The 15,261-nt window shown below is 39.9% G+C and overlaps 2 protein-coding genes across 3 annotated transcripts; both read right to left on the bottom strand.

Annotated features, from left to right (window-relative positions):
• Positions 1-2,141: 2,141 nt before the first annotated feature.
• LOC121053286 (E3 ubiquitin-protein ligase EL5-like) lies at positions 2,142-3,053 on the bottom strand. Its single transcript, XM_040520019.1, has one exon. It carries the CDS (start codon positions 3,012-3,014, stop codon positions 2,361-2,363), a length of 654 nt encoding a protein of 217 aa, XP_040375953.1. The 5' UTR covers positions 3,015-3,053; the 3' UTR covers positions 2,142-2,360.
• A 3,711-nt stretch (positions 3,054-6,764) lies between these two features.
• On the bottom strand, positions 6,765-14,904 carry LOC102722819 (la-related protein 1A). Of its 2 annotated transcripts, none has more exons than XM_040523898.1 (14): positions 14,577-14,904; positions 12,846-13,413; positions 12,593-12,755; positions 12,146-12,236; positions 11,909-11,980; positions 11,277-11,815; positions 10,739-10,808; positions 10,308-10,391; positions 9,410-9,714; positions 8,945-9,079; positions 8,745-8,808; positions 8,364-8,509; positions 8,178-8,282; positions 6,765-7,264 (listed from the first exon to the last, which is right to left on the bottom strand). In XM_040523898.1, the coding sequence occupies exons 1-14, from the start codon at positions 14,871-14,873 to the stop codon at positions 7,072-7,074; spliced, it is 2,832 nt and encodes a 943-aa protein (XP_040379832.1). In that variant the 5' UTR covers positions 14,874-14,904; the 3' UTR covers positions 6,765-7,071. The 2 variants fall into 2 exon arrangements, with proteins under 2 accessions (XP_040379832.1, XP_040379830.1); XM_040523896.1 differs by having other exon boundaries at positions 8,945-9,085; positions 14,577-14,903.
• Between the last annotated feature and the right edge of the window lie 357 nt (positions 14,905-15,261).

Genomic DNA, 15,261 nt, shown 5'->3' with positions numbered 1-15,261 from the left:
AAACACAATCTACTATATCGGATCTGACCGAAACAGCAGTTAGATTGAATATGTCAAACAGCAAATATCAAATTGACGTAAATTACCCAAAGTGGTCGACCAGATCAACTTAAGATACAGAAGTAACTCAAGCTGAAACTGATACGATAACTGGCAATCGCATCACCAGATTAGAATATCGGGCCGAACCGAGACAGTCCTAATTTAGCCGATATGATTACCTTGGTCCGGTGGAACGTAGGACTTACCCATCCGTCGGAGATCGAAGCAATGCAGCCCCGCGCCAGGTGCCAAGTTCCGCCGGAGTTGAAACCTCGGTTAGGAGGGTGGCGATGCATCGAGAATAGTTGATCTATTGATTGATGTAGATAATTTACCATAACCCCTGGCATACATATTTATATCCTCGGGTAGACGCTAGTCCATGGTAGACACGACATACGACTTCTAATAGATAAAAAGAAATAACAAACTCTATCTCTAACACAATTTCTAATAGATAAAAGAAAACAAATAAGTCTCGATCGGATTCTAACTCCCTTAGAGATAAAATAAAAATCCTAACTAACTCTAATTAATAGATAAATTTACGCCGTCAAGCTTTGGTCTTCACGATTCCTTCTTGAATCCGGTCTCTTTTGGATAAGATTTTCATCTGCTAATTGCGTCTTTCCGTAACCAAATCCATCACGGAAATTTAAATTTTAATATTAGCAACTGCTTACAAATATTATACACGCGTAAGTATGCTCTAAGGATTTGTTGGCAACCTCCATCTCTTTTGAGCGTGGCATGGATGTGAACGTGGATGTGGGTGTTGGGACGTAGTAGTGTATAATTCCTTGTAGTGTATTACATACGTTCATAGTGTATGTGTAAAATAATGTGTGCGACAATGTGTATATCTTTCGTGTAAAGGAAAAGAGTTGCTAACAAAATACATGCAACGACATACTTGGTATAAAGAATTTTTTTACTAATTACAGTTTTTTAATAAATGATTAAAAAGTACAAAGCACTAACTTAGACCTTTTTGTTCCCCTGACCCTCTAACTTTTTTTTTAAGTCTCTATCACATCGAATGTTTAGACATTAATTAGGAGTATTAAATATAGACTAGTAATAAAACTCACCCTCATACTCTAGACTATTTCGCGAGACGAATCTATTGAGTATAATTAATCTATGATTAGCGACTATGATGATACAGTAAACATTTGTTAATCGTGGATTAATTAGGCTTTAAAAATTGTCTAATGAAATAGTCTTTATTTATACAAATAGTTTTGTTATCAATCTATATTTATTACTTCTAATTAACGTCCAAATATCCGATGTGTTAAAAGAAAAAAAATCTCTCTATCCAAACAGGCACTTATTTTCAAAAAATAAATAACTGGCTAGCTACGAAATGACGTGATGTCCTCGCCATATCAGACGGGTTGGCGCGGCGGTGGTGTTATGTTACATTTCTTAGAAATAAATTTGTGGAGGATTTATTCTAAAAGTATTATTAAAGATGTGCAATTAATAATAAAAAATTCTATCACAAACGACTGTAGAGGAAACTGTTTTAAGTTATTTTTGTTATATTAATAATTAATTGAAACTAGTATACGTATATTATTTTTTATATTCGTTATCACATGTAGAAGTTGAATTTAAACTTGTATGTTTGTGTAGTGATATACTCCCTCCGGACAGATTTAATTGACGTTTAGGACAAGTAAATTGCAAAGAAAATAAGGTAAACTTCCTGTCCGAAATGTTAAACAAATGTGACTGGAGGGAGTAACTCATATTAATCAATCTTATCAAATTTTTCATATTTTTTATGATTATTTAGATGACACGCAAGCAAAGGGGGAAATATGCTTAAAAAACTGCCTCCACGACTGTAGCTGAACTATTGTTGATCAGTGGATAACACACTAATACTTCCATTTAGGATTTTCGGAAACGGTATAAATATATTGCAACACGCGGGATGCAGCGCTTTCTCGTGATGAATGCATAGCCATGTAGACGAAAGGAGCGGATTGTACGAACGATTAGGACAGAGTTGGTAACGAGAGATCTGAGAAATATTTGTAGAAAATGGCAGGTGAGCCATCGTTATCCGTCGCAATATTTACCGGGAGCAAGACAGCACTGCAGCCACATCGTGTGTTACCACTAATAATCAGGCAATCAGTCCGAAATTAATCGGTAATTAATTACTAAAAAACTATGCAAAAAGAGTAAATTTTAAATTTTAAAAAAAAGGAGGTGGAAAAACAGAGGAGCACTCTGCTTCGCGCGTGGCAGCAATGGAGCGAGCGGAGCAGGAGCCGTGAGGTTGGGGTTGGTAAGCTAGATTGTTACATTGGCCAGAGCGCGACGCCGTGGGGGTAGGCGGCGGCGGCGGCGGCGGGGGAGGTGGTGGTGGAGGAGGTGATGGAGAAGTCGTTGAAGCCGAAGTGGACGTCGTCGTCGTCGTCGTAGTAGTCGAGCGGGAAGGAGCGCGGGGGCTCGGAGGGGAGGAGGCAGTCGCGGCAGAGCGGGCAGGTGGCGCGCGGCCGGACGAGCCAGGCGTCGAGGCAGGCGCGGTGGAAGACGTGGCGGCAGCGGAGCTGGCGGACCTCCTCGCCGTCGTCGACGCGCGACAGGCAGAACACGCAGTCCACGGGCGGCGCGTCCCTCCCGCGCCGGTACACCGCCACCGCCAGCCGGTCGCAGCACGCCGCCGGCAGCGTCTCCTCCTCCATCCCGAGCCCGCCCCCGCCGCCACCTCCGCCGGAGATGGGGTAGGAGAAGCGGCCGCCGATGGCGGCGGCGGCGGCGGAGGAGTGCCGCCCGCCCCGCGCGATGCGGTAGCCGAGGAAGTCGGAGCGGGTGGGCCACGAGTAGCGGCCGCCCTGCAGCGCGAGGGAGGCGAGGCGGACGCCGGCCTCGGCGAGCACGAGGAGGAGGAGGAGGCACGGGAGGGAGAACGCCGCGAGGAGCAGCGACACGAGCACGCCACCGACCTCCATGGCGCGCGGCGAGCTGGGGCGTGGCTTACTTGCTTTGCCTTTGGCTAGAAAATGGCGCGAGCGATCGGGAGCGGGAGGAGATAATAATAACACCACACACACACTAACTAGATAAGGGTATAAGGGTAGGCCTCTATTATTTTTGAAAGAAAGATAAAACGAAACAATTTATTTGCAAACAAAAACTATTTTATACGTAAACTTTTATATATATCTGCTCACACTGATTCATAACAAAGTTATAAAATAAACTATAAAAAATTTAACTTTAAAATTAAATTCCTAAAATTTTAATTTGAATTTATAAGTAATTAAACAATCAAAACATCACTCTCTTTTTTTTCCTTTTAGACAAAGCGGCACGGCGTGTCGTCGCGCGCGCGTCCGGCGGTCGGCGATGGAGAGCGACGGGCGGCGAAAGGGACGGCGGCGGTGCGGGCGGCAGCCCTCGCCAAATTTATGTGATGATTTTGCGCCCTTTTGGAGTAAATTTCATGGTGTCCCAACAACCTCTGCTTGGCGTTTCAAGCCAGGAGTGGCATTACTAGAGCATGGACATTTCTGGTAATCTGGAGGTAATCCTAGCTACGCCCTTCGCTTCTTTCTACACGGTTTCCAATCTTTCTCTTTAATTATTATTTTTATAGTATGTATATATATATATATATAACATCGTATGAAAATATTTTTGAATACGGAATTAATCGTGCTAAATGCATGATATGAATCACATATTGTTAGCGCAATTAACTCATATTTTAGAATAGAGGGTGATTATTGTGTCTATCACAATTATGAGAAATTTATCAAACATTTTTCTCACACCCATTGTACATGTTACACGGTCGATACTTAGTTTCCGCAATCTTAGCTAAGGAGAATGTTAATGGTTACTACTACTTATATCTTCTTTGTGAATCCAAATGATCCCTGGTATGTTTTTTTTTCCCTTTTACTTTATGTTGCTTATAATGTCTGCTTGGGCGACACAATTATATATGTGCAAATCTGTTTCTAGCATTATGAGCTTTGGATTTGGCTATTAAATAAGGTATACATCCACCATATAACCAACATGAGTAGGTGGGATCGTTCTCTCTTTAAAAGCAAGAGTTGGTAGGAGGGAACATCTTCACACCAATCACTAGCCTCGCTATTGCGTTCCTAAAAAAAATCGCTATTGCAGTGTAGAAATGTATTCAGTTAAATCTACATATAATTCTCTATACGTCATTGTAAATTGATTGGTTTGTTATATGTCACTCGAAATTGATTCTTCTTTTTATTCCATTATCTTAAATTTGTCCGCTCCATAATGCCACTATCGCCGATGAACCGATAGTTGATGGTTAAGTCAATGAAAAAGATGCATTTGCCCGTAACAAAAAAACATATGTGATTATAAAAACTTTATTTCCAACAGTTTTATTAGTAATAAATTATGCTATACAATATAACAGTGATAGTAATTGGGTAAAATATAGCACCAAAACGCCGAACTACATTGCATGCATGTATAACTCCACGTAATCTAAACGAGTAGATGGTTATAACTCTTTTGTGGTCTTTATATTAATGGTACTGCGTCTTATATTTTAGAATAGATGGAATAATGATATTGTTGACTTTTTGGTACATGTTTGACCATTTATTTTATTTAAAAATATATATAAGTATTATTATTTTATTGTGATTGTATTTATTACTAAATATATCTTAAGCTTACATTTTCCTTAAATTTACATAAAAAAATAAATGATCAAAAGTGTGCTAAAACTTAATGATATCGGAGGGAGTAATCTTTGAGGTCTGATGAATATATGTTTGTCCCGTTACATATTGAAGCACATTCCGTTTATCTTGAAAAATATTCCCACTACCATTGTACAATTTACACTAATAATAGTTAAGATTGTGTACACAATCAGAGATAGAGGTCAAATGCGAAAGTACACGTAGCCTAATGGTTACAAATGACTTAGTAGCACTTGAGATCCTGAGTTTGACTTCTTGGTGGAGCGAATTGGTGACTTCGTCAATCTCTCCAGAATATGCCAATCAGGCTTCTTCGTAGGTGCTCATATAACAGTTATTATAAAAAATATAGTTTGATGCAAATCAATCCAAACTCTACATCAGCATGTATCCGGCCATGTATCACTGCAAAAATATTCTCTTTTTAGTATTATTTTCCCCCTTTTTTACAAATGCCAACTTAGGGCCTTGCAGAGATTTAACATTGATCATTTGAGCTCCCAAAGTGAGCTGGAAAATCATCCGATCTAGCTGGGGCTTGTCGTCACAATCCATGAGTGAGCTGTCGATTCCAACCTCACTCGCAGCACAAACTATGCTGATGTTTTAGGTGAACGACAACTTAAATTACTATTCTAACTAAAATTATTATGGAGAGGTGTCTGCTATCATCAAATAATTCCTGAACTACAGTGCTACTACGGTAGTAGTTAGTTCAAATGAATCGGATGGGATAGGACCCATCTCTAAGTTAATAATAATCCGACGAATTAATGGACAGGTTCTAGAGAGCGACCAACCGTCTTTCTAGTGTAAGTGGAGAGTGAAAAAAACAGCAAGCGGCAAAATTTGCAATATAGAATTTCTTAATTAAATGTACAATGCATCAAGGCCACCTCTCTGTTTCTGTGCAAAATACGAAATGTGAGACTGGCACAATGCAAAAATAGAGCCTTTATATAGAAAAATGGTAATGTGAAATGGCATACAAGAGATATTGTAGATTATAAAGTTTATCTTTGTGTTGTAAGATTGAACTCTTAGATTTAACTACTACTTTATCTATAATTAAAGGGTGTATCACGATGTAATCATTGGGTGGCGATAATGTTGGAAATAGCGTACATAATCAGAACCCCGAATCCGTATGATGCGGGTGAACTCCAGTAGCAAATATCATGACCCTGATTGTTACAGCATATTTGCAAAAGAAGAAATAATTTATAAATAAAACTTTTATATATATATATATATATATATATATATTCTTGATGATCTAAAAGACTAAAAGTCAAGGCTAAAAAATAAACTTCAGTGAAAAAACTCAAACGTCAGCTCTAAATTTATGATAAAAAATTAAATTTTAGTTTATAAGTATAAGCAGAAACGAAAAGATCGGGTGCATGTTTCTTGTGCCGTCATCTGATAAATCTAAGGAAGATTTTTTTGATCCAGCTTCCATAACAAGTGGTCCACTATGGTGTCTTTTGGTCCTGCGTCCATTGTGTAGGGTTGCAAACGAAAATGGCAGCGTGTTGCACATGGCTTAGCAATTAGCATCTATATTTACCGAACGATTTACTGCAACTGTATAGAGGACCTGACGTGCAGGGAACCTCGGCGAGGCGTGCCAGTACGCTGGATTCCAGTAACGAGAATGTGCTGACAAATAACACGCGGCAGGCGACAAAGATAAAAGACATTGCCACCAGAGTACCGGAGAAAGAGACGATCCAAGCGGCATAGTTGCTTCCAAAAAATATTTTATGACAGCTTTTATACATGTGTTTAAACGATCTAAAAGCCACCGCAGAAAAACAAATTACCATAAAAACCAAAAAAAAGAAATTTAAAGTTAAATTTTAAATCATGGCTTATAAGCATAAGAAAAAGATAGCGCTCTTCCAGAATGACCAGGGACCTCGTTTCCGGCCTCCGGACCATGTGAAGAAACTTCGCAAGCAAAAGCTCGCCTGCCATAAGGAAATACTGGGTAGTAAACGGGTAAACCAAAGACAGGACGACAGTGCCATGTCTTTTTTAACTCCAGGCTATATTATTTGTCCATTTTAATCAACAGGTAATTATTATCTTTATGTACAAATCCCACTGGCGCCAGGAAGGTAATGGCAAAAAATGCAAGAGGGAAAATTTCCTGGACGGCCACACAAGCATCGTCGGCAGGGGAGAACAAAATCTGCACAGGTGTCTACTCAAATCCTTAGTTTTTCACCAAACAAAAACGGTCGCTACTTTCTCCTTTCTGTGGGATGACCACCAAAATTTCATGCCATGCTAGGGCCTACTTGGCATCAGCCTTGTTAAGGCCTGCGGCTGCAGGAGCCGTGTTGCTGTTACTGTTGCCGGCTTCTTTGTCCGGCGCCCTCCGTGCCTTGAAGTCCTCGATGGTTCGGAATTCCTCCTTTAGGAGCCTCTCCAACTCTGGATGCTTGCTAATGGGGCTGCTATCTTTATTTCGGAAATAGTGGAAAGCCCTGGTTCAATTAGCAAAAAGTAGATCTATCAGCAATATAATATCACAAATTCAAAACGTGGCAACTGCTAGGGCCTTCCACAAGTCCAGCAAAATTTTAAGATTCATTTTCAATTACCCTTTCCAGGGTCTGAACCAGCTTTCATGCAACAAGTGTGCGCTATATCAAAAGAAAAATTACTTCATGCGTTCCAAAAAACTGTATTTTAATATATATGACGCTATTGATTTTTTGCCACATGTTTGACCATTAATTATCAACTATTTTGTTGTGATTGGATTTATTCCTAAACATATTTTCATTTAGCTTAAATTTTCGTATATTTGCACAAATTTTTTGAATAAGATAAATAGTGAAATATGTGATAAAAAATCAATAGCGTCATCTATTAAAATACGGAGGGAGTATAAGCATTTCTAGGTTGGTTAGCAATTACTAAGGTTTAAGCAAAAGGTTCCGTTTTAGTCACCTCTGGTTATTTTTTGAACTTTGAATGGCTTAGATTCCCTTCCCAGGCACCTGACTGGCAGAAATGTATGAACTACTGGGCATTCCATCAATGCCCCAGAAATGTTTATATTGTGGTGCAAATTTTGAATCCTAGAAATGATTATATTTTGGATGGATGGAGACATGGAGTAGTCCACATGTGGGAGAATGGAAGCGATGTGTTAGTGACACCACATGGTGTTTCTCAACTTGACGATATTTGTGGCAGGACTGAGTAAATAAAATTTTCCATGCCATTAATCTACTGCACAAAGTTACATGTATTTGAAATTGGAAATACAGCAGAGTTGCATACTGTTTGTTCAGGTGTAAATAAATTCATGCTAAATATTTCATCAAGGCCAGTAGCAGGAAAATTAAATTACTAGGGGACAGTAAGTATAAGTGGAAAAAGGAAAATTACCAGTATTTTTCAAGTCCATAAATATCACCCTTGTGATGGAATTCAAGTGTCAGCTGCTCGAAATCTTCATACACATTGCGTTGGAAGTTTTTCTCCAAACCATAACTGTAAATACAACTAACTGGTGATCATTGCTGCTATGTTGAGGGATGTAAGTAGAAGAAATTGAGATTTTCTGCTCCATACCTATAAAATCTGAAGAGACATTCAAGTCCATATCTATAATTTGCTGCCGCATCATCTAGCGCAAACTTCTTAAAATGTTTGTACATGTCCTCATTAAAATTATCTCTCAGATAATACGACCAAAAACGATATAGTGAATTCATTTCCTGCATTCCATCGGAATGCATAAAAGAGGATCAGTATATAATCAATAAATAGAACAAGTGTTCATGCAAAATATAATCAGTAGTTGCCAAAACAATAGTAAAACCAGATGATTTCATATATGAGGAAATGATTCGAAGAGAGTAATACGATAATATATAACAAATGAGCATGGTCAGATTTATATATTTCTAGTTAGGACAATGCCATAGTAAGAGATGTGCGAAGAAGATGCACCTCACTGCAACCAATTCCTAACTTCTTGCGTTCAGTGAGGCATCGATTTTTGAACTTATTGTACCTTCACATAAAGAAGAAAAAATAAAAAAACACCAATTTATGATGAAAGAAAGAATGGATTGTAGTATAAACACTTGCAAAGGAATTAATTCTGCAAAGAGCTGCAACTGAATTGAGATCTATAATTGACAGCTTACCTTTGCTGCTGGAATTTATTTTTCTCTAAAAGCTGATGACTTGGATGCTGAAATGGTGGGAAAGATTTGGGCACAGAACCAACAGGTGAACTACCAGTAGGGACTCCATGAGGAGATGAGCTCAACCTTGAACTTCTATAGCTAAACAATGACAGTTAGTTAGATAACTTCAATAGCTTTGCTAAAATAGAAGAGGCATTCGTGATTACAGTAGATGCCTATCCATCTTCAATAAAGAGAACAAGTTGGCAGAGATGGATTTGTCCATGCAAATGTATAAACTTATGTTAAGGTTACCTGTAACTTAAATGGCATCCAAATCATTTACTCAGTTTTAAAATCCCTTGCTAATAATGGTGCGGGTGTATGACCACTCACAAAGCATGAGTAATCAACTCTTATAATATAAAAGAGATAAAGTATGGTTTTACAGAAAGAAAACCTCAATTAAATTATTAACCTAACCTGTGGTTTTCTGGAGTAGATCCATAGAAATATCCAATTGAATTGCTTGGGGGGCTCTCTGATACACCGCCATAGTGAGATCGGTTGTTAGGGTTATTTGCAAAGTTACCGGGAAAGAACCTCTGCTTATGCGAGGACTGTGCTTTTCTATTGCCTCTGCTATGCCGCCTTCGTGGGATAGGTTGTCCAGATTCTTCAATTCCATTAGTTCCAATGTTAGTCGGGTTCCCTTTTGGACCACCAGCTGGTTTAGAATCAATGTCTATGGTGCCAGCGTGGAAACTTCTTTGATTATAAGCGTGATTCTAAAACAAGAATAAATAACATATATTAGTATGAGAAAAGCTAATGTAATTTGATAGGGGAGCATAAATCCAGAAGGAGCTTTGGGACAGAGAAAGGCAAGAATAGCTCAGGTCAAGATCAAGCTGCTTTGACTTCAATTCGATTTAGCTCCAAGATAACCCTTGTCTCAGAGCTTGTTTCCAACACTAAATTTAGTTAAGACGACTCAAAATTTCAAAGAAATGATTAGACACACATTAAAAAATCCAGCGGTATACATTGACAGATAAGTGCAACTTGGGCATTTCTAACTTCTAACATTATATTATAACTCAAAAGCTAACATGTATCAAGTATCAAATATAGCAATTCTTGAGAAAAATAAAGGATGATAGTCTCAAAACAGCAAACTGGAAAAGAGCCTGAACAATTGTATTAAATTGAGCAGGACAGGAATTGTATGGATACTTCCTGGTAAAACAGGATACTAGATTGAATTGCATGCCCTAAATATAACTATTTACTTGCATAAAATTGAGCATGTAATTGTTAAAATAAATTCGTGCACTGGAGTGAACGGCAGTACCCAAGCAACAAAGTAGTAAAACATTACCTCATAGTAATATAAGCCCTCGTTGATTCTTGAAACTTCCTCTTTTGAAAATGCTTGAGGTACACTTGAGCAAGTTTTGCCATCCTGTATTGCAGATAATTGACTTATTGCAATATTACCAAAATAAAACTTGCTTAAGATGGTCCTAGCATACAATATAACTTGCTGTGAAATTTGCCAGACAAATGATAATAATTGGACAGTTATTAGATGTTCATTAACGCGTCATTTAGAAATGAGAAAAAACAAATCATTATAGACAAAATGTTAAATAAGGGAATAATGCAGGACACTCAGATGTATCTCAATCAAGCAAAAAATCATCAAATAAAAAGGCATGTCCCTATAAAGCATAGAATTCACTTAGGGTTAGGGTTAGGCATGTCCCTACACACAAAGCAGTTAGGTGTACAAAATACTAGAAATGTAACCTGTGTAACGATTATTAGTCTGTTCACATCTTGGTCGTCAACATAAAAATCGTCTTCCTCATCATCAACCCTGCTTAAACAAAAATAAGGTGAATCAATTATATGCACACCATTTCTCGAATCTGCAGTGTGGTACATAAAAGATGTGGTATTACATGAAAATAATCAATGTTTGAAGTTATGAGAATACAATGTGCCTAACACTCCAAAATGTGAACAGATGGACATATCCAGTTTCATGACAGAATATGACGTTAACTGATGGAAACGGAGGTATTGAAAGAAACAGAGGGTGTATCAGTATAGCACACATCTCACGTAAGTGGCCTGGCTACATCTTTCCTACATCAAAAGAGTATGCATGAATACATTAAATAACCACTTCCACAAGAGCAGCAAGCCTAAATTACAACCAAAATTACCTTATTCACGAATCACAATAACAACACTATAACATACAAATTGCACAACAAGTAATAAAGCAACAAATTATAGTGCATGAAATAAAGTAACAAATTATACACTAGTCCAAATTCACCTTTTATGTGAATAGATATCTTGTGAAAACTCTGCATGTTCCAATTCTAATTCCTCGTCAAGCAAGAATGTGCTTTGATCGCCGCTGAATCTAGGAGAGTCACTTGGCAAATCATTGCAGAAACCTCTTTCACTCTGAGAATCAGGCACTTTTATGTTTGTGTTTACTTTATGAACTTTAACATCACCAGTCCTAAAAGCAGCTTCATGTTTTTGTGAGTTCACAGAGCATGCAGAAATGTTCTTAGGCTTATTATCAATACTAATGTTTGATAAGCCCTTATTCAGTGATGTGACTGAACTAGTGAGTGTATCCTGTGATGGCTCATCAGAAACATTTGTCTCCATACCAACACAATCTGTGCTGCCAGGATGAGGATGCTTCTTTTCATCTTCAGAATAATAATCCTTATTTGAGAAGGGACCAGTATTACATTCACCAGTAGTGTTATCCATACTGGTCGATGATGGACTCTGAAGAGATGTCCCAGACAAGGAAACCCACTTCGACCAGTTAGAACGCCGCCTTATATTACCATCCTGAGAGCATACAGAAGGACAGAAGGTTTAACATAAACAAGAAATTAAACACAAAGGGATTTAAGCAAGAATAGTTGCAACAAACATGACAACCTGAACTTCTAAAAGAGTTGAGATTGCCAATGCTTCTACAATCAGTTGTATATCAGTAGCCATTTTCTTAAGCTGCAAATGAACCAAGCAAAACATAGTCAGATATATATATATATATCCTTAATAATTTTCTTAAGCTGCAAAACAAGCCAAACAAGCAGGGTTGTTTAATGGCATAATGGCAAGACAGCAAAAGTTTAAGTACTGAGAAAAATCAAAGTCTGCATGAAAACATACCCTATTGAAGTCTGCAACTTTGGAAATTGGAACCCAGCCATGTTCATCCATTAAGGATTTAAGGAAATTATCATGATCCAGATTACTATCACTGAAAAGGATCATAATGGGTAAATAAAAGACCTTATGCCACAAATGATAAAGAGCATATGGTGACCATGATGCATCAGTGCATCATATACATACAAAATAGTTTTAGTAATGCATAATGTCAGTGCTTGCATATATAAGGTATTATAACAACAATGAAATGACAAAATCCAACTGTAGACCATATATTCCAAGGTCAATAGACAACAGAAGTTACCTATCACTGCTTTCTCAAAATTGCATGACAACTTTATCAGCTATTGTTAAAGCTCGAATGCCTGTTTTCTAGTTATTGATCATCATGCTTCTTTGGGGAAAAGATAAATGCCCAACTCAACAGAAAAAATAAGAATTTACCTAAAATAGTACTCCACTTGAGCTAGTATTTTAGCTCTTAAATCAGCTGCTTCAGGAGATAAAACAGGATGAGAAGGTGGTTGATTTGGGGTAAAACGGGGTGGACCTCTCATTGGCTCCATGGGTACAGCAGGCATGTAATAATACACGGGAGGCATAGGCCCTGAGTCAAAGGATTCTGAATATTAGTGTAACAAAATCTTCAATATACCAAGCATGAAAGCAGATGCCACTACAGTGAGCATAGCATTACCAGGGTATGGTGGACCATTTATGTATCCAACAGGGTGAGGCAGATGTCCCATTGGTCTCATAAAAGCTCTTGGCCCAACACCTTGTGGTACACTTGTGTTTTCCCTAGTACCGAACATCTGAGGGTTTTGCCAATTGTGATTAAAATGGCCACGGCCTTCAAGACCAGAATGGGGTCTTGCGCCATGGGTACCAACAGGAGGCCGCCAAGCATGAAGGTCTCCCCTCGGTTGTGGAGGCACTGGCCTGTTACCTTCATTACCACCAGCTTGATCTAGTGGAGCAAAAGGAGGCATAGAGTTCTCATATCCAGATTTTCCAGCATGCGGGTCATGACTTGGAACCGGAACAGCAAAAGGTGGGTAAGGATATTCATGTACTATCATTGGACTGGGGATAACAGGGTAGTAAAAAGGTTGCCCTGGATGTTGGTGATATGGCATCGCCGCAGGATAAGATGGAGGCCCATTTGCAGCAGGAGGACGTCTCTTTGGGCCATTTTTATGGTATGCTTGATTATTCTTGTTGGGATTTCCATGGCCATCAAACTTGTGTGTGCGATTAGATGCCTGCAAACAAATGTTTCCCCTTTGCATCAGACTAAATCAGAACAGGAAGAATGCTTATTGATCAGCAAATATTTTTCTTGCGTAGAGTACTGACAAGATAATGTATATTCAGCGCGTAAGACATTAAAATAAATTCCTTTTTTACTAACTTTAAAGTTTAATCCATTTTATGAAAAGTATACAATTGTCCTTAGTCTGCATGTGAAACACAAAACACCTTTTATTAACCATTATTATTTGATTTACAGGGAAGGCAAGAAACCAAACCAGATAAGAATGATGTTTTCCTGATCAAAACAGGGTGGGCTCGTCTAATATTATGATCCTAGTATCCTACAGAGTGAGCCTTAGGACAAAGCAATTTTATAGGATAACCCACTCATGCATCTTAACTATTATGAACGAATATCATGATCTTTACAAAATTGCCATGAATGTAAAAGAACTTATATTTATTCCCCACGATGATACATAAGTTTACTACATAGTTGCATTGCCATAGCACACAAGAAAGTGCTTCCATCAGGCTCAGTTAGGTAACCATCCCGGAAGACTTACAAAGAAGATGGCTACGAAAAGCATGTTCAGTTAAGATTTAAGAACTGTCCAGATAGCATTGATTGCAGCCGAACAACAATACATGATGGCTACAGATACAGTCAACAGAATCATACAAGGATCCAATCGGAGCACAACTTGTAAGGAAAGGAACTCCAATAATAGGTTGAAAAAAGGCATAACCGCTACAATCCATCAATCACCTGGCTATCAAGGCATGGTAAAAAACTTGAGAGTATTACTTCGAACACAAATAGCATACTTACATCGTAATGCAAAGTGTAAGCGTGCCTACTTCGGACAGAGGCGGATAAGCGGTCTTGCCAAGAAAAAAAAAGTAACATGGATAGTTGGACACACTCCAGAAAGTTGAACCCAACCTACTTTGCTCCTAAAAGAGCAAGGCTTTACTTCACTACTCACCAGTAGACCAATGCATACCCAGACCCAAGCTATTCGTGCCGAGAGACCAATAACATAAACATATACCAAAGTAAGCAAATTTTCCTACTACTTATACACCAAAATTTCCATCAGAACTAACTAAGGCATATATAGAAAGGAATAACCATAACAAGCATATGGCCACAAGCATCAGACTATACCTGCGGCTGTGGCGGGGGAGGGGACGGCTGCTGCACCTGCGCCCCCTTCGCCGCTTCGCCGCCGCCAGCATTGCCCGCCCAGGACCTCGTCGCGGCCTCCGCGGCAACCTTCTGCCTAGCCTCCTCCAGCGCGGGCCACGACTTGGCCCCCATGACCACCGCCTCCCCCGCCACAGGCGGCGGCGTGGTCTTCCTCCAAGGAGACGCCGGGGCGCCCGGCCCGCCGCCGCCGCCGCCAGCCGGATCCGCCCCCTCAGGCACCGCCGCGGCCCCTCCACCCACATTAGGCTCCTCCATCGCCCGACACCCGAAGCCGCCCCCGCCACAAAACCGCCCAGACCCCACCCCCTCTACACCCCTCCACCCACCACCACCACCACCACCCGCCGCCGCCGCCGCACTTCCGACACGCAGAGCACGGAGTAGCAAGCTTCGGGTGACAGCTAAGAGCGCTTATCTGGTAGAGGATGCAGCCGCAAGGGCCCGCCGCTGCCGCCGCCGGGGAGGGGTGGTGACTTTGGTGGGTTAGGGTTTTGCGAGCGCGAGGGTAACTAGGGTTTTGGGTGAGGAGGCGGAACGGGGAGAGCGAGAGTGAGAGAGAGAGAGAGCGCGACAGGGTGGCGTGCGCGTCTCTGCGTGCGTGGAGCGCGTGAGGTAAGAGAGAGAGAGATAGGGGAAGGGGGGT

Source organism: Oryza brachyantha, chromosome 1, assembly GCF_000231095.2.
Source record: "Oryza brachyantha chromosome 1, ObraRS2, whole genome shotgun sequence".
NCBI lineage: Eukaryota > Viridiplantae > Streptophyta > Magnoliopsida > Poales > Poaceae > Oryza > Oryza brachyantha.
Note: the sequence above shows the minus strand (reverse complement) of the source record. Positions and strands in the feature narration are given on the sequence as shown.